The sequence below is a fragment of the Larimichthys crocea genome, chromosome XVII, assembly GCF_000972845.2.
Source record: "Larimichthys crocea isolate SSNF chromosome XVII, L_crocea_2.0, whole genome shotgun sequence".
NCBI lineage: Eukaryota > Metazoa > Chordata > Actinopteri > Sciaenidae > Larimichthys > Larimichthys crocea.
In genome coordinates, this window is record NC_040027.1 from 11,739,147 (window position 1) to 11,762,919 (window position 23,773).

Below are 23,773 nucleotides of genomic sequence, written 5' to 3' on the forward strand. Positions count from 1 at the left end.
CTCCACATAAAACAGCACAGTACATAGAAATATATCAATATTAATATTTCTTTACTTGTGATATGTGCAATACACTTTTCGGTATTAGATTTCAACATGAGCTGGTGAAACATGCTGGAAAATAAGGACTTGTTTTTCTTTAGTTACTCTCAGGATGGAAGGAGCAAACAGCCCCATCTCCAGCACCAGGACCAGCACCAGGACCAGGACCCCCCCTCTGACGCGCTCTGCGCCTCTGCGCGCCTGCCATGGCTCACCGAGGGGGCGCTGTATGTCCACGCTCCTCTCTCCCTCCCTCCCTCATGGTCTCTCCAGTCTGAGAAAGTTTTCCATGCAGGGATGGAGTGATTACCCACCACTGCTAGCAGATGGAAGAGGGCTGAGCCTTGAAGCTGGGGGAACTTGAGAGCAGGGGGAGGAGGAGGAGAAGAAGAAGGATTGATAAAACAAGAGGGGCTGTCGATGCGGAGCGCAATTCTCACTCACTCCAAGTGCTTGAAACCGAGAGCGATCCAGGGGAGCGGGCTTTCCATTCATTTCGAGCGCAGCCAACTTTTTTCCGTTTCTTGAGTCCGTGACGCGGCTCCGCTCAGCAGATAAAACTCATTTATTTTTTGACAGCTTCCCCTTTTTTAAATTTTTTTATTTTGTAATATAGTAAAAGTGAAATAGGAGACATCAGCAGAGCTGAAACTTATTTGGGAAGTTTGCGTTCCCGTTGAGTTGCATGACATTTTTTCTTTGAAGGACTTTGAGAAGCCTTGACAAGAGTTTCTTCACCTAACGGCGTGGTGTGGGATTTCTGAGCCGAACCGGGGGAGAGTTCTCAAATGCAAAAGTACATGTATGAGAAAGCAATGGCCCAAGAGACAAGGAACGGAGGAACCTCTACGTTAAACAACAACAATGGTGTTGACAACAGCAAGAAGAAGCTGCTCATAGTGCTCGACATCTTCTGCCTTCTACTTGGTAAGTTTGTGCATGAGTTTAGACTCTGTTAGAATTTGATTTGTTTACTTTTTTATGTCTCTATCAGCTGATTTGGACTACAAAAAAAAAACAGTAAACACATTAAACAGGACCCGCGCTTTCTAATGGTCTGGCTATAAAAGCCTTATCGTTTTAAAAGTATTGGCTGATTATCTGTGACCACAAGACAACTTAATCTTTAACATCCCCTTATCAGCCGGCTCCAACACACCACCCCAACTCAACACTGACCACAGTCAACACTGACAGAAAACAGGCAGATATAACATGCATATTACCATAAATATCAATACAAGAGAAGCTGACTGACTCATGTTGTCTCTCTCAGCTGAGACAGTAGGTCAGAAATGTTGTCATCACATCAAAGTATTGATCATTTCAAAGTCCACACACACAGCATCACTATCAGTCGATGCCCGGGGGGGGCATAAATGTTTTGAAGTGTTGTAACCTGCCCTTTTACTGCCCTGTAAATAGCCCATGTGACACCCCTCCTGTGCCCTCATAACCTTGTTCATCCGACCCTAAAAAACATCCAGAGGTGCCATTCCAGCCAGAGCTGTCCACACATAGAGATGTAGAGTGTGATTGAGGTATTGATTCATAGCCGATCAAACTGTCACCGGAGCGGACGCGTCTGTCTCCACAGTTCTGATCTGCTCCAGTGGGCTTGTTTGTGATGTAGACTTGTGTTAGTTCTGACTTGTTATTCCACGAGCGTCCCATCCACATTCAACGTGCAGTGTTTATGTGTGTGTGTGTGTGTGTTGCTTTGATAGCTGGTTTGTTTTTTGGCTGTTGTCACTGAAGCCCCGGTCCTTTTAGTTTCAAGCTCCAGTGGCCCCCCTTTCTCTTCTCTCTGTTTTCAATCCCTCCGTCTCTCCTTTCTCTCTTTTAGAAAAGGATTATGGGAGTCGGGGCTTTAACTTCTACACATTCTCTCCCAGAACCCTGCAAATCCCTGGCCAGCTGCCTCCGATCACTCCACTTCAAATTACTTTCTCTCTCCCTCTCTGGCTCTCTACCGAGTCCTCTCTCTCGCTCTCTGTCCAGGGGACTGCGTGGAATAATTGCTTAAGCATGTGTTGTGGCAGGGGAATGCCTCTCCAAGCTAACGGAGAGAGATGGAGAAGCGGGACGCGTGGCTGACCAGGCATTAGAGGAGCAGGTGGGAGCCACACCAGCAGCTTTATGTGGAGAAACTGAAGCATCAACAGTAACTCCGACATCGCCACACAGGAACGGGGTTTTTATTACCCAGGATGTTACAAATGGTGCAGATTAACTCCACATTTACTTAAGCACCATGTAGCAGGAGCAGATCTGGTTGACAGACGCAAAGTTTTCCAGTGGCTTTATATTGGTTTTGCTTATTAAAGAACCTCAGACACTGAGATACACTGTTTCATCTGCTCCCATATAAATGCAGATGAGCTTTGAGCGCATGTGGAGTGAATTTCCTGCATAAACCAACTTCCTTTACTGGTAAAAAAGCTCCTACAGTGGGCTCCTCTTTGCCATGTTAGGCGAGCGCACACACACATGCATGTAAACACACAGACACAAATGGTCACACACATTCTCCTTTGTCATGCTAAACACAATCTGGCTGCTCATTGGTGATTGGTTGGCCCACTTTAGTGGTTTGACTAGGCAGTGGGGGGGGGGTTACACATGGGGGGTTCAGTGGGTGATGGGAGATGGGGGTTAAAAGAGAGAAGAAGAAAGACCAGGAGAAAGGGTGGGGGGGTTATCAGGGGGTCCTGAATGAGGAACAAGGAATGTGGGTGTGTAGAGGGCTCAGAAGAATGTCTGATCTTGAATGGGCTTTGCTCTGCGTGCATATCAGAAAAAAAATGGAAGTGTACACTACAGCTAGTTAATGCATAAAAATCTCATTAGCTTTAATTAGTCCCTATCTGCCAGCTGGTGCTACACACACTGTGCAGTGGCACCTTTCTGTAGGTTGTCCGTCTAGTCATAAACCCTCAGGCATGGCTAATTGTTCTGTTTGCATAAAGGACATCTGAGGCCATCTGTAATCACACACACACACACACACACACACCACCACATGTGTACAAACTAAAAAAAAAAAAAAAGAGTTCCCTTCTTATGTTGCCTCTGCTAATCAACACTAATGATGCATAAACAGAAACACAGCAGGATCAGAACGGTGATGAATGTACAAAAACGTACACACACACACACACTCACCCAGCCCTCAACTCCTGGGTTACGGAGTACAATTTTGGCTTCAGAGCACAAGAATCATCTGCTGATTTCACTTTGGCTCGGGTTCCACTCTCACCGAGAAGCAGAAGTTGATTTAGCGACGCTATAAGAGGCGCACACAAAAAAACACCATACGCTCTCTATAAATACACAAACTCCACCGCAGACTGCAGAATGTCATTCTTCTCGTTTTGTCTCCCCTCACGTGCTCATGTACGCGGCTGTACGCTGTCCGACGGGCCGCTCTCGTCCAGTTCTTGTTTACTGTGAAAACACTTTTGAGCGTGCAGGAAACCATCCGTCTAAAAGTAGCCTCACCTAAACAAAGATTAGGTGTTACACAATGCAAAAGGAGATTATGCATTGTGTGTTTGCTTTGGGCGCATACATTAGTGTCTGTCTGGGTTTGGAAGCTGTTCAGTTCAGTTTAAAGTTGCAGAGTATAAACATGGACTCTCCAGGACTGGCTCCGTTGGTTGTTTTAAAAGCTCTTCTTAAGGTCTGCCTGAATGTTTCTATAGTGACCGACCACTTGAGGCACAAGAGGCTAATATCTCATAGTGTGATCTAAGTTGACTCAAACCTTTATTTTTCATCAGCATCTCAGATTTCTTGCTATCTGTCCTGAACCGTGATGCAGTCAGGTGTTCGGTGACGCAATTTTCCACAAGCAAGAGACGTAAGAGATTGTTATTAGCAGCAGAAAGGACCTTTTGGCCCCTGGGATTCAGCTTCATAACCGACCCTGGAGCATTAACCCTATATGGCTGTACCCAACTCCAGCCTCCCCATTAGCTGCTATAGCATTACAGCAGTCAGTCACACAGCCCCTCATTAAAGCTGGAGAGGTTTAACCTCTACCTCTCCAGGCCTCAGCCACTTCAATCCTGAAGCCGCTTCTACAAATATTTTCCAGAATTTCTCAAATTCTTCATCTGGCTGCAGTGGCGTGGTCAAAGACTCTTGATGTGACATCTGGCGCAATTTTAGGAGTGAGTGAACCAGGGGGAATGATGTATGTGTATGTGCGTATAGTGGTGCTCAGGAAAGGGTGGGAAACGGAAAGGTAGTGTCGGTCGGAGGTAGGTGTGGTTGTGAAATGAAATCCTGTCCATTTTTTTTTTTTTTTGCCTCTCAGCCCATTTCCATTTTTTACCCCCCTTCCTTCCCTCCGTGCTCCCGCTCCACTTGAGCTTGTCTCCCCCTACTTCCTAACTAATGGAGAGAAGTGGCATGAATGAGAATTGGTGGTGAAACACTTAAAAACAATCATTGACCGATAAAAAGATAAGAAGTTTTAGTTTTAAAAAAAAAAGTGCAAACAGCGAGTGGGAGGCCCTCACACACCAAAACTAAACATACAGGCTCCGGTCCAAAGCTGCTGACCTTAATCTAAGGACAAATATTGTCAGGAGTTCTGCATGAGTCAGTTTAGGAGCTGACTTCTAAAAGGAGAAGTGCTCTGGATCACCTGGTTGGATGTGGATGCCCAGAAAGAGAGAAGGAGAGATGAAATTATGTGGGAACAAACATGCCAGTGTCAAAGCTAATGTCACTAATTTGTGTGTTAGAACAGTCAACAAAATACATCACTACAAGTAGCCATTATGTTCCTTGTCACAAGCTGACAGAAGGACCGAGCTGTTTGCATTTTTTATGTGTCAGTCTATTCTTCTGTTTGTCAGATGAGGTCAAAGGTCGGGCAGAAAATAGACTCATATAGGACAAGTGTCTGCGGCGCTCTTTGTATGACATTTCCTGCACACGCACACAGCCAAGAGCAGCATCCAGACATTCGGTTAACACGCACTCTCGACAGTAGTCGGATCAGATATGGTATTCATGATGTGGTTGCATCACTGTGTTTATGCCTGTGTGTTATCTATGGCTTTAAGGGCTGTCTTGTGGTCTGTGTGTGTGTGTGTGTTTGTTTGTTGTGGCTGCAGGACAAGGCGAGGTTAGGGCTCTTTAGAAGGCGAGGAGCGTCCTCTGGCAGATGACCATCACTGCATGATATAATAAGATAAAGATCATGACAGCAGTGACCATAGGGCTGCCAGTCCTTAAAGAATGCATGTAATTTCAAGCGTGCATTTTTTTTGCGTAGACGTATATTTTTGTACGTCTCGTAGTGGCGGCGTTGTGGCCAAACATTTCCAGCCCGTCATTGTGACATGTGGCTGGTTTTCGGCTGGTGCAAGAGTTTAAATGACAAACCCCTGGGGTTTGTGTCTGCGCAGGGCTGCGATTAGAGGTGCGTGGGTGTGAGCGTGTGCGCGTGCGTCCCGTGGGGTTTGTGAAGCAAGGGGGGGGGAAGCGCCCAAAGCTGTCATTAGATAGGTCTCTATGGCCTGGAGGGTGAAGGAGTGCATGTGTGTGCTCATGTGTGTGTGTGAGTAGCATGTGTGAGGCATCTGTGGCTCGTCTTGTGTGTATATGTGTGTCCCGTGTGGTTCCCGTGGGCTCGCCGAAGGCATCAGATTGACTGATGTGACTGCGTCTCTTTATGCTGGTATACAAACCAGACACATTCATCCCCTTTAACTCGCCTCCATCCGAAGCAAACAATTCGATTGCACAATAAAATACTTTAACTTTAACAATAGCCCAACAGCAGCTTGTAGTTTACACTCTGACAACAATAGTGTAGTAAAAGCTTCTGCCTCTCCTCGTCTCTCTCCACTCTCTTATCTATAATTACACCCTCAAACTGCTTATTTAGATAAATCAGGATTGCTGGGCTGGCCCCTGCCATAAACTTTTGTTAGCAGTTATTCTTGGGTGTTTAAGCTTGGTGTTTGAACTCTCGGCGGCTCTTGTAAATGAATATTTTGTGGAATCCTGTGTGTGTGTGGGCAATGAGCTCATTCATAAACGCCCGATTGTCCATGAAAAACGAGGCCTCAGAGGTTTTTCTCCCTCTTACGCTGTTGTCTTTCGACGGTCACATAAATTAGCAACCCAGTTCTCTACGTGCTCATATTGCATGCAGTTCTTATTAACAGCTCGAAAAACAAACAACGCTACTGGCATCTGAATGTGAATGAGAGCGGTGACAGTGCCTCATCATAGCCAGCGGGACGAGAGCTGGAGGCCTCATTACATCTCTGTTACACCACACTGTCCTCGCCTGGGCCTCCTCCCTGCTGTTACACAGGCCCCTCTTGTCTGTCACTTTCTCTTACTACATTGCCCACTACAGTCCTCTGTATTTGTGTGTGTGCGCATGCTGTGCGCATCCAGAGATGTGGAAAGGGGGGGGTCAGGGAGATTTCACTGTTGCACTGAGAACAATACCCCTTTTGATGCATCTCAGTGCTCTTTGTTTCGTTAACGAGGACCAATAGGCGAGTGGCAGACAGAAGGAGGATGAAATGGAGGGAGGGGGGAAAAAGTGAATGAGATAGAGATGAGCGAGTGAAAGACCCTTCTCTCTGAGCACTCAAGGCCACTTGATTATCTGTCAGTGGTTTATGGCTGTTGCTTCTTCCAGCTGTATTGTTGACCGGGACTGTGGGCTGCAGTGCTTATCTGCTCAGCTGTGGCTATAGCGCTCGTTGCAGTAATCGGCTCAACATCTTTATTGGTGCAGGCCCTTATCTGTGCAACAGCCACTGAGTCCTATCCTGTTTACATACAGAAGAAGAGAGGCGCTCTGGAATACTGCAAAACATCATGCAGAAGATTCACACCGCAGCTCCAATTTAACACCCATTGTCTTCAGACAAACGTGGCCCAGCGGTGTGTGCAGGGTATTGAGTATTTATGGAGCAAATGACGGGGAGGGGGGGTGCAATAAAGGGAGTGAAGTTTAAGGGGAGCATTATCCAGACAGAGAGGTCAGGTTTCAAAGACTCCACAGCCCTCTTCTCTGCAGCCAGGCTTTTGTCCCGGGGGGTAATAATGCCATTATGGCAACAACAGAGCAACACCCAGCCAGCCACCCAACCAACCAGCCAAGTAGCCTGATCTGGCCCCTGGGCACTGCTCAAATTTCCCCCTCATTGGAGCAGCTGTGCGTTCGTCCTCCTCTTTCAATTGACAGGGCCGGCCGAGCGTTAGGAATGTCTTGATGAGTTGTAACTGATCTTTTTTTAAAACACATTATAAATATCCTTTGCTTGCCTCCTGCATTTGCTAATGTGGACCGGAGTTGATTTCATTATGAGTCCCAACCTCTCCTCAAATGTGCCCACAAGCCAACAGCAACACAGAGCCAGCAGCATTCAGAGGCTGGCCTCGCAGGTGCCTGCCGGTAAAAGTCCCCCAGAGACTGTCCCAATGGATGCCTGTGTGTAAAAGGCATTTATTCCTGTGAATAAAATCTCTCTGAGTAAGCACATGCTTCAGCCAGCGGCCCCCCGGTCACTACAGCATTCACACAGTGTGTGTGGGTTGGGGAAAAGAGAGACAGGGATTCACTCTGCACACAACTCTGCTGACCTCAGCCACTCCTGTGTGTACGTGTGTGTGTCTGCATTTGTGTATTTGTGAGCTTTGTTTATGTGGGAGACACATCAGCAGCTTGTGGAAACAAAGAACTGATATCCAGGGCCCAAAACATCTGTATCAGTGTACGCGTACATGCATGTGTTTATGAAGATGTGCCATCTAAACAGTGATTATGCATATACGGATAAAGCCTGGGTGGTTTTTTATGCAGCACAGCTTGTTTATTTGTGTTGTGAGAGCATTTTTGTTAAAGCCCTTTGTGGTGAACAACTTAAAAATGTTTGAGAAAGGCTTTGCTGAAGTTGCCAGTGGAACCACAGTAATCCACTTTAACACCCACATAGCCACACACACAGGCACACACTCTCACAGAAATAATGGACAGTGTTTCAGTGACATGTGCCCCCCCCCCCTTCCTCTGTGTGTATGCTACAGTATAATCCTTGATCTATGTCACATCCCTCACCTTTGACCCATGGCCCTGTAGCTACTTCCAGGGTGACCTCGGCTAACCTATGCACCCTGTCTCCCAAATGTCTGAAAGGCCACACATACTCAGGCTAATGGCTTTAGTGACCCGAAGATAAAGTTAGATATGTGGGCTTACAGTGCTGTGTGGTGTTGGACGTGCGACAAATTTCAGAACATCTCAGGCATCTGGTTGGCCGGACGTATTTTTAAAAACCCCAGAGGTCATAAGAGTGTGCGTGTGTGTCATCTCTAAATGTGAAGATATATTTTAAGACCGAAGAGGAAATGGCAAGCTCATTTGGAGTTACAGTTGAGTCCTAGAGATATAATTATTATTAATAGGTGGAAAGAAATGATTCTTCGTTTTGGAAAAAGTCCACCAATAATTGAACCTGGCACCGAACCTCTCATTCTCTCGGATCCCTGAAGAGGCGACATGATCGCACTGTGACTTTTTGCTGGAATTAATCTAAATGAATGAATGAACAGACGCTCTGTGTTTGCCTCTGTCTCTCTTTACACACACACAGAGTCGCACACGTATCAAATAACCACGACACAATATCTATACATATGTCTTTTTTTTTTGCAATGTAGGCCACCTTCATTCAGCGACACAGGTTATGTTGCAGGGTGTGTGTGGGCAGCTTGAACTCGTGTCAAAAGTATGCGAAAAGTTTCCTCAAGAGACAGGGACCGGCCTGACAAGTGATGGTAACAGATCTGCAAACATTAGAACATTAAGTTTCTCTTGTCATAACAACACACAAACACACAAACATGCACACACACGCACACACTCGGGTCGGGTTGTTTCATTGTTTGTGCAAGAAATGTCAGTTCCTTGAGGAGAATTGTTATATAAAGGGATTAAAGAGCATGAATATATTTTTACACATGCTGTTTTGTTTGGCCTTCAGTAGTCCATCCAAAAAAAAAAGAGCTGCGAATACCAAATTATTTTTTGTTGTTGTTTGATCTGTCGATCAGAAAATGGTGAAAATTCTTGTAGAATAATGTGAATAACAGACCAGAACACACAGGTTTTCCATTTCCAACCAAATAAAACTGAGAAGAGAAGCGAGTTATCACGATCTGGAAACAGAAAATGTTTGGGATTTTTTCTAGATGAATACATTTTCCACAAAATCTCTTTTATTTAAAAAAAAGAAGCCAAAGTTTTTAAATGTTAAAGGTTTTTCTAAACACACATAACAGTACAAGAACTTCAAAAGAATTGGTCAAAACTGAATTAAAATCAGGAACTTAAATTATCAAAGAATAATCAAATGCGATCACGATTAAAATCAGATATTCTGTGATGCTGGGTTTTTGTTTCGGACTGAAAGACATCTGGACCTTTTCTAAACATCCATCTGATTCGTTGCAGAGCAGTGAGAAAAAATCATAGAAGAAGAGAAGACAAAGTCTTATTGATTGACTCCCCCCTCGGCCTCCTCCCTCTCTCTAAACCTTCCTCTGAATTCTTGGTCCCACTCCTTGTCAGGACGGGTCACATGGACTGTTTGAGAGACAGGAGAAGGAAATCCTCCATTAGAGCAGACTACAATACCTCTTCCTTTGCCCAGCTCCGCCTCCCATTCACCTCTCACACACACTGCTGACACCCCAGCTCGCCCACTATAATCACGATATCGTTCTTGATTCTGCTCCCGAAAGCCATGAAACCCCATTAAAATGTCAATAGAGAGCCGGAGGGGTGAGAAAGTCATGAGAGCGGGAGGATAGGAAGCTATAGGAAGCACTGTAGTCTCAGCAGGCATGTAGGTGTTGATCTGCCATGTCAGGGGTATTAACCTATTGAGCAACGCAGAGCTTTAGCTGCCTTAAGAATAGTTATTGTGTCCCGTTCTGGCAAGTACAGTCGGACTTAAGATGATCCTAAACCTGCAGGACAGATGAACTTTAGACCTGAAATACATCAAAATGCAAATCCTAACAAGTTCTAATCGTGTATAAAAGAAACATTCCTTTTCGTTTATATCTGAAGGAAATGTACAAATCAGACTAAGCCCAGTTTGTACTGCTAATCCAAGCGCTAACTCGCTTTACCAAATTTAACTCCAAAGCCAATCAAACAGACGCCGGGTTAGATAATCTCTGCCGCACAAACATGCGCGTGCATAAACAGACAAACATGCAGACGCACCGAGCTGCATATATGAAGTTATACTTCCAAACCATACATAAACACACACGTACATGCTCTTTGCGCCGTCATTTCTAGCACACAGTGGAGCGTGAACATGTGAGTGGATTTATGGATGGAAAATAAGTACAGCACACACTCCTCACACACACACACACACACATAAAGGCCCTGCCGTGACCTGCGCATATATAAACACTGATTCAACCAGCCAAAGAAATACCTCTCCCTCTCTCTCTATCTGACCTGTGGTAAGTAGTCTTTAGTGGCCTGCAGTGGTTCTCCTCGTAGACTGAAAGAGAGAAATGCATGACAGGATCTGATAAAACAAATAGAACTGTTCCCCAAACTCGCCAAAACCACCCACTTAGGATGTGTGTGTGTTTTTTTTTTCTCCTTCTGGATTCTCCATACTTTCTCTTTCTTTCTCTCTCTCTCTTCATTGAAGGGTTTTAAGGCCCCAATTATTCTCAGGCGCCTGTTTTTTAAAAAAGCAGCCCAGTGGTTTGATAGCTGATGAGGCTCATTGGCTCCAAAAGCAGAGAACACACAACCTCCCCGAGGCAAAAAAACATAAAAACAAAGAGTGAAAACAAAATGAAGTTATCCAAAGAATTTGTGCATTTTGTACAGTAGGACTGTTTGCGAGCTGTACAGGTGCATCCTCTTCTTTAGCTGTGGACCTCAGGCGTCACCAAATGTCACTGACCTCCTGACAGATCTTGTAAAATAGTTGTTTTTTAATTCACTGACGCACACCAGGCCTTTGCCAACAGCCCAGCCCACTTCTTTCTTTCTACCCCCCCCTCTTTCTGTTTTTATCTCTCTCTCCTCCGACACTCCCCCATCCCCTCTCCTCATCCCTCTCTGGGTCAGCGGGGCCTGTGAAGGTCGCTCGCTCTTTATCCCATTGTCATTAAGGAGGTCATATTTCTTCACACTGCTGTTTGCAGACGGAGCTCAGATGGGCTGTGGGGTTATAATGCCGGGGAGTGTTTTAGATTGTGTTAAGAGGTTCATGGACTGACTGTGGTATGAGGAGAATGCCCACATACCAGGCTGTTTTCAGGGGGATGGCATGGGGAGCGGCACAAAACAACTTGGCAACTCAAGGCTGGGAAGTGTGCAGACAGAGAGGCTTTCATAACTCCTCAATAGATAGGGCTGAGGTGCTCAATCGCTCGCTCGCTCTCGCTTTCCTTTTTCTGTCTCTGGTCAACTCCTCGATTTCCCATGCTGTTCTCCGATCTCAGTTTAGCCTTTAAGCGGCAGTTTGCATGTGTGTGTTTGTCTGCGTGTGTGAGCGTTTCCCATGTCCGTTAAGCCCATGACCTCCTCTCCTTTCACTTCTCCTCATTAGCATTTGAATCCCCCCTTTCCACAAGTAGGCCAGAGTGGAGGGGACGGAGAAAGAGAGGGAAGGAGGAGAAAATGGAAAAACTGAGTAGAGATTGGCGTGAGAGAAAGTATGATCCGATTTCTGAAAGAAAAAAAAAGTTGTTTTCCCCCGGCTGAGTGTTTACCCAACAGCAGTCGTTTTGTGCACAGACTTAGCGCATGTTTAAGGAATTAATGTTCACTGGGACAAAAACACATATCTTAGTTGTGTGTTCCTGCCTTGCCCTCCAGACTCTGTGCGAACAGCCTCACCCAAAGCTCACCCTGTCTGTTGTATGGACAGTGTGGTTCTCAGACACCACCAAAGTCTAGCCCTGCCCTGTGTGGGCCCACCAGCAGCCTGTCCTGGCGCTGCACCCTGTTTTTGCAGGTGCATGCCTCATTGACCATCCCGTCTGCTGCCCTCTGCCAACCACTGGAGAGAGAGAGAGATGACACCAAAACAATCGAAACATTCTTTGCGCCATATTTGAAGTATTGTTTTGTTTTGCTCGCGTGAGGACAGGATTTCTTCGCTGAGTTCATTCTTGAACTCGAAATAAGCAGTCGCTCCCCGCAAGGTCCATTTAGTGCTGTTGTCATGGAAATGTAGATGTTCAGGTTTCAGTTTTTTCCTGAGCATTTAGTTTCGTTTTTCAGGTTGGATTTTTATTCTTGACCTCAAAAGTTTCCAGAAAAGCTTAATTTATTGAAGCCAGCTTTCAAAATCAGCATTTTCTGTTGCTGAAAAAAAAAACACCATCACCACATGCATCAACGCAGAAAGGACAAAAATATTTACTCATATTAGTGTGAACACGCACTCATTTACACCTCAGACAACACTTTCCTCTTTCAAGCTGAGGCAGATGTCGCAGTGATGGATGTTTAAAAGTCCGTGAGAAGCTCGAGTGTGCGTCCACAAGAATGCATAAGAAAGTGTGTGTTGAGGTCTTGAAGGAGTTCATACGTGGTGAGAGCTGCGTTTTTCACAACAGCCCAGTAACACGAGATCTGTCTCCCATCGCTGGTGAGACAACAGTCGTGGTTTTAGGAGCGTTCACGGGTAGATTTCTGACTTTAACCGAAATGTCAAAAACCCCTGTGATGTGAGCTAACCACACGAACCGCTCGCGGGAATAGTTTCTGTGCAGTCTGATGCTGAATGTATATGTTGGTGTGTCTGTGTGGGGACGCCTTCGTGTCTTGAGCCCCCTCTATTTATGAGTTACTACAGTCGTACGTACTCACGCCAAACATTCTCTCATGCGAATAATATTCCAGAGTTGGATGGGCTTCGTTTTGTTTTTCTTGGTTTTCACACATTTTTAAAAGGCCCGAAAGGAAAACCTTGTCCCACCCAGAGTTTGCACGCCTGTATTTGTAGTCCTTTGATTTGGAGATATGTACTGATTTTCCCATCATCAGAAATGTCCATGTGTATTTGACCAACCAGCGTCAGCAGTCGGTTTGCTTAGGTTATCATAAAGCGTGGAAACTGGGAAAACACTTTCTCCGAATGGCAGAAAATGTGCCTGCAACACCCCAACAGCTCAGTTATAACATGTTATATCTCATCATGCTGTCAAGTGAATAAACATAAATGTCTTTAACAAATGCTTTCTCTACCTGGAATGGCACTCTCTTTCCTTTGCAATCCACAACTCCAAAAGTTTTCACAAAGTGTTGACACAGTCCCCGGTGTTGGTGGGTTTCTTTTGTCTCCAGTAATGGACCCCTGGCCCTGAGTGTCGGTGCGTGTTTGCTCTGTCAGTGGGGGGATCTCCTAATGCTAAAGAGTAAACCTCAATTCTCAATAGCCGGGGTGTTACACTGTCAACAGGAGCAGCAGGAGAGGGTTTGCTGAGTAAACAGCCCGATGAATGATAGCATGAGCTCATACGCACACACACCTGTGAAGCTTTCTGTCTGTTAATGTGATATTGTTTTTTCAGCTCACAGGTAAGTAGCTAAATGATGCAGTATGATGAGTGAGTGTGTGTGTGTTCATACATCCATTCATGTGTGTGTGTGTGTGTGTGTAGCTATGCTGCCCAGCCTGGTTCTGCACCGTACCTCTGTTCGCCCGTACCAGAGGGGTCTCTACTGCAGTGACTCCAGCCTGAGATACCCCTACAAGAACAGCACCGTCCCCTCCTCAGTGCTCACTTCTGTTGGCTTGACACTGCCCGTGGTGTCCGTAAGTCCCCCTCCCCCTCGCGCAAAGAGCACCCGGCGTCCAGGGGATGGAACACCGAAGGCAGAAACTTGGAGCACTGGTGGTTTTCGTGATGGTGGCATCGCGACTACATGAGATGGAGTTCAGAAAAGTTGATGTAATGTTACTCTTAAGTCACAGTTTGTAATTTATGGGGTCGGTTTTGGAAAGCCGTCACTCCTTTTGCTCTGAGCCGACCACACATGACATCCATGAGACCAACCAACTTCTGCCATGTTCCCTGATCCCCTGGTGCCAGCGTGCTCCTTGTGCCCCCCCTCCCCGTTCTCTCCTGTTTATGTCTGTGTCACTGACCTGGTGCTTCTTCTCTCTCTCTCTCTGTCTCTCTCTCTCTCTTCCTGTCTTTCTCTCTCTGTGCTCCCCTCTCTTGTGTCTCTTGTAGCTAGCCTGCCTTTCCTGATCATTGAGACTAGCACCATAAAGCCGTACCAGCGCGGGTTTTACTGTTCGGACGAGTCCATCCGCTACCCCCGAAAAGAGGGAGACACCATTAGTGATGCCGTGCTTTGTGGTGTTGGCATTCTTATTGCCATCTTCTCTGTAAGTCGACCTTTACACCTCCCTCTGTTTGCTGCTCTTACTCTCATTCAAAGTAATCTCTCTTCAACTCTCAGACGACTAAATCCAGTAGATCCAGTCTTTCTAACATAGCCCCTTAATTGAAACATTTGAGTGACTTCCTATCATGCAGTATTTTCTAAAATAACTCCAGTCTTTTTTTTGCTGTAAATGTGCTCTACATGTCCTGCCCTCTTCATTCCACAATGTTTTCCTCCGCCATACTTTATTCTTCCGTATATATCAACTCTGAGTCATCCAAGCCATTTGTAACAGCCTGTTTTTATTACTTCGCCGAGCGAGTCACTGGTAGCGAGGGGCCCCCCAAGCGACATTAGGAAGTGTGTGTTTATGTGTGTGTGCTCACGCATGCATGCCAAAGACCAAAGACAGTTTTTTTTTTTTTTACAAGTTCTTGGTCCATTCTCATACCTCCCACTCGTATCCCTGCCCCCCTGACTCCGTGCCCTCTGTGCCCCCGCGCATTACTATGGGTGAACGTGTCAGCGCTCTCTCCCATGCCCGCAGTGCCTCGCTGATATCCCGAGGCGTCTTAACCAGTTAGGATGAAGTCCTCATTCCCATGACGGCTACAGTGTAGTGCCAGCAGATTATGAGGTTGGGGGGGGGTCAGGCTTAGTGGAAACATGTTATAATGACATGTGGTGGGCTATGTGTGTGTCAATTAGTGCCACGTGGTTTAGGGCTAGATGGTTCTTTACAGCCCCCAGACTCTTTGTGGCACAGGCCCCCTCATAAGTTCCCAGACTGAGACGTCGTTTCACCACTTGGCGTCTCCTCGCCATCAGCATGGTGGGCACATACACACACACACACACACACACACACACTGTACCAGCTCAGCTCTTCTGCTTATTGGAACCAGGAGGCTGTTCTCGTGTTAGTTAGTTCACTCACATGTTCACGTGTGGGCAAAGCTGGCGTGTCTCACACAGCTGTGTTCCATTAGTGGCGTCTACTGCCATGCCGACACCATTCCTTTAATGCACACACACACACACATACGCACGGACGTACATGCGCTGGTAGCAGATTCCAGTTGGGCTTCTTGTTTATGTTCGCTGCGAGGGAAATCCCAACAGTCCTGCCGGTCAGACGTATCAGTGTCTGACAGGCCGTGCTTTCGCTGTGAGAAACTGAACTCGCGGCAACGTGATGGAGTTCTATAAGCGCGCTCATCGATCTATCGAACCCTCCGCAATGCACAACCACGCTCACAGCGAAACAGTGAGATAGAAAAGAGGAGGAGAGGTTTGAATGCAAATGTCGACAATTCAAATAAACCTCCTGTGGTTCTAATCTTAAGCTCAGATCAGAAGAATTCATTGACAATAGCACACACACTAATACACAGCCATGTTTGTTTCTTCTGGCTGTGAGCCTGCCATCTGACCACCCAACAGGCAGGATGCTGTGTGTTTATCGAGCCTCAACAATTCAAACACGTAAATACACAAACACTTTCTGTATTAACTTGATAGGATGCCTGGGAAACACTGAGCCTGTAGATGCACACACCTCCAGACTTCACATTCACGGTGCCGTCCGCTGGCTCACTGATAGGCTGGTAAATATTTTCCTGAGAGACAGAGTGAGGAGGTAGGCCGAAGAGTGAAGCCTTGTCTTGGAAATAGGAAGGAAAGGGAGATGTGGTTAGTGGTGGCGAGCAGCCGGTCTGTCAGTCAGATACCCTAGGTGGTTCGGATATGATTGACATGTCCGTGCCTCGAGGGCTGTCTTGGGGTAAGCCCCCTTCAGTGTAGACGGGGTCTTTCCATGGGCCCCAGCACTCCTTAAAAGCGCCTGCCTGGAATAACATCAGATTCAGGGTTAGTCCACTCGACTTAAGCCTTATAGCAGACCACTGACCTAATATAAATCCTCCACAGTCAGATATTGACCCAGTCGACATCATTTGTTGGAGTTCTCATGTTTTCCTTTCCCCTTTGCCTTCCCTGTCTCATTATCCTCCATATCTCACACAAAAGGCGCCGTCATATCACCGAGCAGAGCATCACCACTCATTAATAATCTCCCACTGCCTGAGGGAAAGGCAGGCCATGCTCATTCTATGTGTCTGTGTCTGTGTGTGGATCTCACTCATTCCTCTCCTATCTGTTCTTTACGCATCCTTTCTCCTCACTCTGTGACTGTGACAGTCTGGAATTAAATTAGATTTTCTGCATGATACACACTCAATCATTAGCTCCTTTTCCTCACTATGTGTCTATCTAAACCTACTGCAGGACTCAGCAGCATCACATAGCTAGAATATCTGTCTCATGTCTGTTTATCTCAAAAAAACTAATTTTCCTTTTAGATCGTGATCGGAGAATGCTTCAGGATTCACCAGCTCCATGAGGGAACCAAGTCTTTCGTCGGGAATCCTTATGTTGCAGCCCTCTACAAACAGGTCAGCTCTCAATAAGCGTGTTTAGTCGACCTAAACGATTTCCCAGTCGTGGTTTTTGCAAACCATAATTAGGCATAGCAGGCCTGTCATGCTCTCCATTGTTCCACATGTGAACAGGGGTCATAACAGTGAGACTTCATATGAGTTTGAATCATTACCTTCACGAAAACCCCAAAATTCAAGAGCCAGTCTGTGAGGAATTGATTAAGCAGCGTCCAGCCAAAGAGTATTTCATACTACATTAATTTGTGGGTTAAAGGTTACTTTAAATAAAAAAGCTCATCCAAATCAGCCAGACACAGAGTTTTCAACAAATTCATGAAGTTAATTAGTTACCTCTGATAAAGTGTCGGCTGTTACTTCAGCCCGTTTCAGATCGTTTCAGAAATCACAAAGAATTTCGGGTAACGCTGCGCGAGAACAAAAACCTGGCGTGCGTAGCGACAGTAATTAAAGCAGACAGGGCTCAGCTACATTGATATGACGTCTAATCACGAGTGTGTGTGTGTGTGTGATCTCTTACAGATGGGTGTGTTTCTCTTCGGATGTGCCGTCAGCCAGTCATTCACAGACATCGCCAAGGTGTCCGTGGGTCGTATGAGACCTCACTTCTTAGACGTGTGCAAACCAGATTTCTCCACCATCAACTGTTCGCTGGGATACATCACCAACTACACCTGCACTGGCGAGGAGAGCGACGTACAGGAGGCCAGGTTTGTGCAAACAGTGTACAGTATAATACAGTATATGAATTATTCTGAAAATCTATAAACTGACTGAAGGTTATTTTTTCCTTCACAGGAAATCCTTCTTTTCAGGACATGCCTCCTTTTCGATGTTCACCATGCTCTACCTGGCTGTAAGTAGCTATTAAACCTTCTTACGTACATCACAGCAAGCGCACACATGATCCACACAAACAATGGTTTACAGATTAAAGAGGGAGTCTGTGATTTAAGGATTCACTCCCTGCAGAAAAAGCAAAACATTGTTCTCGTCCACTTCTCCTCCTGCTGCTCTTCACTCACTTTATGAACAGTCCCATTCTCCTTTCCACTCCTCCGAGTCTAGGATGGATGCACTCCACCTGTTTTCCTCAGAGCAGCTGTGTGTACACTTCCTGTCCTCTCCCATTTCTCTCAAACGCTCCCTCTCGCTCCACCTGTTGTGGGTGTCGGGTGGGGCTTAGCACCCTGGAGGGATTTCATGCTTCAAACAGTCTAATTACACACACACATACACACAATTGCAGTTCATAGCTCCCCGATCATCTCCTCCCCCTTCTCCTCTTGAGAGGAGCGGAGAGAGTCAATGTTTTGGGTCTGGCTGGCTCGAGCTCGGTTTCAAGGTGGTCTCGGTTCTCACGGTTTAAGTTCTGTTGTTGTGTACTGCATTGTCATGCAGTGAGAGATTTCTGCGGGTATTTCCCAGCCTCTGGTTGAACCTACAGCTGCACTCTGGTCAGAATGAGGAAAAGAGATGAGAGCGAATGAAAGAGAGCAGAGGAAAAAACAGAGAGGGAACGGAGATGCATCCAGACCACAGGGTGACACACTAGTCCGAGACCAGTGCTCCAGCTGCGGCGAGCTCGGGACCGTGGCCAGAAGAGGCTGGTGCAAACAAAAAGAGAGAGAGAGAGAGAGAAGAATCTGTGAAGGAGAGGAGGAACAGTTTGTACTCGATGTTTTGGAATACAAAACCAGCCTGAAACAAAGCCCACAGCGGAGGAATTCCTAGTGGAAAAAAGGAATCTGCAGCATTTTTTTTGTTTGTTTTTGTTTTTGCCAGCTGAAAACCAGTCATGTGACATCATGTTCATACTCACAGATCCTCCCACTCTCTGGACGTCTCCTTAAGCAAATAAGTAGTACATTTAAGTAGCATTTAAATACGATTCTTATCCTCCACGTGTTACGTGTAACAGCCAAAATCTGAAGTCAGGTCAATAAAACATGAGGACGGATAATGACTCACTAGCTAATAAAAGAGTCAATAAAAAAAATCTCCATGTAATTAATATTTTTATTAGGAATTAAAAGGGCGAGTGTGATCAGCTCAGTGAATCAGTGTATTTCCCAAGAACCTTTCCATTAAATGACAGATCAGTCATCTTAATTATTACTGATTAATGAGCATGCGGTCTCTGTGGTACAGTCCTGGTTTGTTTTCCACGAGCACAGACAAACATGGATCCTCACTTTCTTTGGTCTTTGTCGTCTTGTTGCTCACATGTCATTTCCACCTCGCTCTCTTGTTTTGAATCACTTCACTTCCTGCCGAGCGTGCCCGAGTGCTGCGCCTGTGACCGATGTGGTTTGAGCCGAGACTTAACAGCGTCACAAGCTTTCCGAGATGGCACACAGATAACTGGCACAGACCGCACGGCACGCTGTTCAGCTACACCACAGCCACGGACGAACAAGCGTGTGTGTGTGTGGGTCTAATGTGCACTCATTTCTGTGCACACGTTATGCACTAGAAAAAGGCTGGGTCCTTTCTCTGGGTTATTTTTGCCTACAGAGCCTCCTATCACAGAGGCAGATAGCATGTCATTGGTTAAATATTGGATATATGTGGTCTTAACCACAACTATGCCTTTGTCTCAAAGCATGGTGTGAACCAGCAGAGAGGACAGGAAGAGGGGGGCTGCTGCGTAAAACGAGCCCTCGCTCTCATTCTTTCTCACTTTGTTGTGTTTTCTTTTATTTAACGCTGACTTTGAGTCAGAGCAAGAAAAACAGAGGAAGAAGATCTTACTGGAATGAGTCGAATTCCTTGAGAAACCACCAGACTTTGTGTCGCTCGTCTCCCTCTGTCATGGGAATCTGCTGGGACTCCTTTTGTTGTCGTATTTTATTGTTGTTTTCCCTAGAACAGTCGGGGTGAGGACAGCCGTGGTCAGAAAGGTTATTTAAATCTGAGTTGCACATTGAGATTTTTAGAAGGTCATTCAGTCTCTCGGCTCCTTATCATGACTTCATGTTTGCAAGCTCCTGCTGAATCCCGATTGGACGGGTTATTTGGGTTTGCTCGCTGCCCTTCAGTGAGATTGCTCCGTGCTGATTGGCAGGTCGGGTCACTGTAACTCCTTGTTTTGGCTAAATGCTCATTCTCTCTGACTCGAGTTCAAATTGAGAGGTTTAGGATGTTGGGCAAAAGTGCTTTTCGGATGTTGTAGGACGTCAGACAAAAGTACTTATCAGTAAGCCCTTGCCCCGCTACCTGAGAACCATGTGGAGGAAGCCCGAAGTCTAAACATCCCTGCCAGGGAGGAGGAGAACAAAACTGGAAGGGATGGGAGGGATCGCTTCCTCTGCTTCCGTAAAGGAGAAGAACAATGATAGAGTGTCGTAGGGGAAATCTACAGGGGCTCGTAGTGGACGGCGGTTGCTGGGAGGCACTGCGGCTGTGTGTCGGTATTGTTAGCCTGGCTGATTATAAGACACGAGTCTGGAGGTTTTGGGCTGGGTAGACCTCGGCTGAGACTGGCCCTTTCTGGCCCTCCGTCTTTGGGTGTGAGAGACAGGAAGTTATGGGTATGAGTGGTGCAGAAACACAGGATGTTTGAAGAACCCGGGCTGATCTCACCACTGTGCATGAAAGGAGGATGAAACGAGAGAGGCTGGGCATGTATTTACACTTGTACCACTGACTGAAAGTGACCTTGGACCTACTTGTTCCTGTTTTGGCTCTTCTCAGTCTTTATCTTGACCCAGAAAACTTTTTTTTGTGTGTGGCTGTGGGCAGAGCGGTGGGGTGCATCCGCTTTGTCTTGTATTTACACTAATAGAGGGTTAAAGAGTTCATCCCAACAAAGTGCTGAAACATTCATGGCAGGGTATGCATACATATGTGTGTATTCCAGTGGCTCTCTGTGGTCGTGCTGTTTTTACAGCTGGGATGTTGAACCATGAATCAGTCATGTCCGGGTCTCAGGCAGTGAAGTGTGTGTGTGTGTGTGTGTGTGTTGTGGAAAACGGTATGTGTTTCTTTGCGGATCGGGCCAACCTGCCCACTTTGATTCCGTCTAGACCTCTCAGACAGTCATAATACAGACGTACACACACGCAGGTGAAGGTTTAAAAAGTCAGTGCAACATATGTTTAACTGACTTCTATGAAAACATGTTTTACATCACACACACACACACACACACACACACTGTAAATTGTTACTTGTGTATGATGCATATTAAATCCTGTGTATTCTGCTTTCTCTCCCCAGTTCTATCTCCAGTCCAGGTTTACATGGCGCGGCGCTCGTCTCCTCCGCCCACTGCTCCAGTTCACCCTGTTGATGATGGCCTTTTACACCGGCCTATCACGCGTCTCCGACCACAAGCATCACCCGACTGATGTCCTGGCAGGCTTTGTGCAGGGAGCCCTGGTGGCCTACTGCATAGTGAGTGCACACATGTCACACAAAACACATCAATTAAATGTTATGCGGCACGCCCATGCGTGCAAACTGAATGAAAATATGAGCGATACAGCACACATCTTGATGCAACTTAATACTCTTCCATAATTGACCGTAGGGGATCCGACAGACGGATCAACCTTCAAATAAAGTTTGCCTCCTCACAGCTCCTTATTTTCACTTTTTTCTCCTCTCCTGCTTTCTCTAAAAAAGAGAGAAACGGAGCCAGCAGTGAAGTGAGGAGAATCTGATTCCCTTTAATGAATAACACATTTCTTGGAGCCAGACCTCAGGAGTTCAGGAGTGTGTGTGTGAGTGTGTGTGTGTTTTTTTTATACGTGTCTAGCGTGTTAGTGTCAGTCCATACACTAAAACCTTCTTCACTACTTTTGTGACGTATCGTCACAGCAGTTGCCAGATGATTTTTGTAACCCTCATCATTACACTAAGCTGGATGGAGCCAAGGAAAATTGAATTCGGGTCAAGAGGAAAATGCAGGGAGTGTAAAAAGAGAGTGAGTAAGAGAGGGAGGATTAGTCTTTGAAACAGGAATGAGGCTGTTAATTATTTTGGGTTTTTTATTTGGCGGCTCTGGTTCTATCAGCACAGCGGGCTGCTGCTAAACTGTGCTGCCTCCGGGGAAAAGTATGGAAAGACACACTCCCACACACTTGCACACACACAAGTAACCCTTACCTTTCTACGTGATCCAAATCATGAATGTGTGTGTGTGCATGTGTGTGTGTGTGTGTGTGTGTGTGGAACGGATTAGATTCATAAAATTTAGCAAGACCTTAGTAGTGGCGCCTAGGCAGATCTTGGCACAGCTAAAATGCGCACACACACACACACACACACACACACACACACACACACACACACACACACACCAGGATTACTGAGGGATCCAAAAATGAGCAGAAATCAGTGAGTAACAATAGACTGGAACTCTCTGGCAAAATCAGCGCTCCTCCAGCTGGGTGTAGCTCCTGCACGACATCAACTTTGACAAGGGAGGAGAAAAAAAAAAAAGTTTCAGAAATATGCTCAGTTTATGAGCTCGACCTCTGAATGGGCAGATCTGGCAGGAGAAGCGAAGGGAGGGGAGTGACAGGAGAGAGGGGCCTTGTCTCCGTCTTGGCTCGGGATGAGCGTGGGTTTAATCCAACTCAGCAACCTCAGATTAACACACACATAGACACTGTGTTCACATCCGCACGCATGCACGCCGTATATACTGTATACTGTGTACTCACAGACTGCACTCGTAGTCAAACCCCTGCTGATCTCTAGTTTTACAATCCCTGACGCCCCTTCTGATTTGCCCGGCCTTTAGTAGAGACACACACATCTGTGAATACTTTAGCTCGGCCGTTTCAGCCCCTCAATAAGCAGCGGAGCAGAAAGGACCTGACAGGAGATGAGTGGAGGCAGGACAGAGGAGGCATGAAGCCAGCGTGCCTCAGAAAAAGCAGAAAACACTAAATCAAAGTGTGAACGGCTTTAGATCTTAAGCTCTGTGCCGGTTCCATCATTATTCTTTTAGATGTGAAATGTTTGAAACGTAAGAATAAAAAAAACGAGTTCGCACTTCGAGATCATGTCAGAACGTATTTTCCACAGTCTTTTAAATGCTTCCATCTACTGCACGTCCTTTCCATGTACAATGATTGACACTGTAATGATGGAGGTTTGATTGCAGTAGCAACTGGAGAACTTGGTCCGTAGCCCAATCGTTCTCATAGGATGTTTTCATGAAGCAGAAACAGTTGATATTTAGGAGCCCCATGTCAGCCTGGGTAACACGGCCCATTAATCCATCTTGAGCTTGTGCACATACATTAAGAAGAGCAGTCTCCAAACACTGACAGTGCACTTGTCTGAATCGAAGAACAAAAGAACACATTGGACCAGTTAGTGGATTTACACGTCAGTCCCGAGCGTGCGATTGTGAACAATTGTTCTGAATATCACATGATGAGTTATACGGCCTTGTGGAAAAGCGTCTTCCTTTCCAAATACATTTCAGCGATTGTCTGTAGAGAAGTGTGTTGTTCCATGACTTTATTGCCAGTCCTATTCCAGGTCTCCCTAGGCTGCAGTTACCTCTTTAATCCCAGTGCTCCCCCATCGAGTGCCAGTAAACGAACAATGCAAACCTGGGGCAAGAATGAACACATTCATACACAGTGACTAACAGACTGCGGCCTTGCTGCCTCTGTTGTCAGTTAATTGCTGCTTTAAACCTCTTTGTCTGTCCTCACGTTTGATGATGTCTGAGTCAGATAAATGAAAGAATATTTAGATGCATGACAGCGTCTGTCTTGAGTCAAACACACAAGACCGTGTGTCTGCAGGGGCCGCGATCCAAAGAAGCGAGGAACCACAACAGGAAGTGGTCCCGTCCCTGTCCTACCTGGCACTTCCT

General features: G+C 46.1%; 1 protein-coding gene across 2 annotated transcripts in view; it reads left to right on the forward strand.

Annotated features, from left to right (window-relative positions):
• The first annotated feature begins 315 nt into the window (after positions 1-315).
• The window catches only part of plpp3 (phospholipid phosphatase 3), a 28,053-nt gene continuing 4,595 nt past the window's right edge, over positions 316-23,773 (forward strand). The window contains exons 1-6 of one of the 2 annotated variants that reach the window (XM_010731056.3): positions 316-969; positions 13,741-13,895; positions 16,834-16,926; positions 17,452-17,639; positions 17,728-17,785; positions 21,151-21,327. In XM_010731056.3, the coding sequence (XP_010729358.1) occupies positions 831-969; positions 13,741-13,895; positions 16,834-16,926; positions 17,452-17,639; positions 17,728-17,785; positions 21,151-21,327 (810 nt within the window). In that variant the 5' untranslated portion in view covers positions 316-830. Of the gene's footprint in view, positions 970-13,740; positions 13,896-14,316; positions 14,475-16,833; positions 16,927-17,451; positions 17,640-17,727; positions 17,786-21,150; positions 21,328-23,773 lie in introns of both variants that reach the window. The other variant, XM_010731055.3, reaches the window with a different exon arrangement.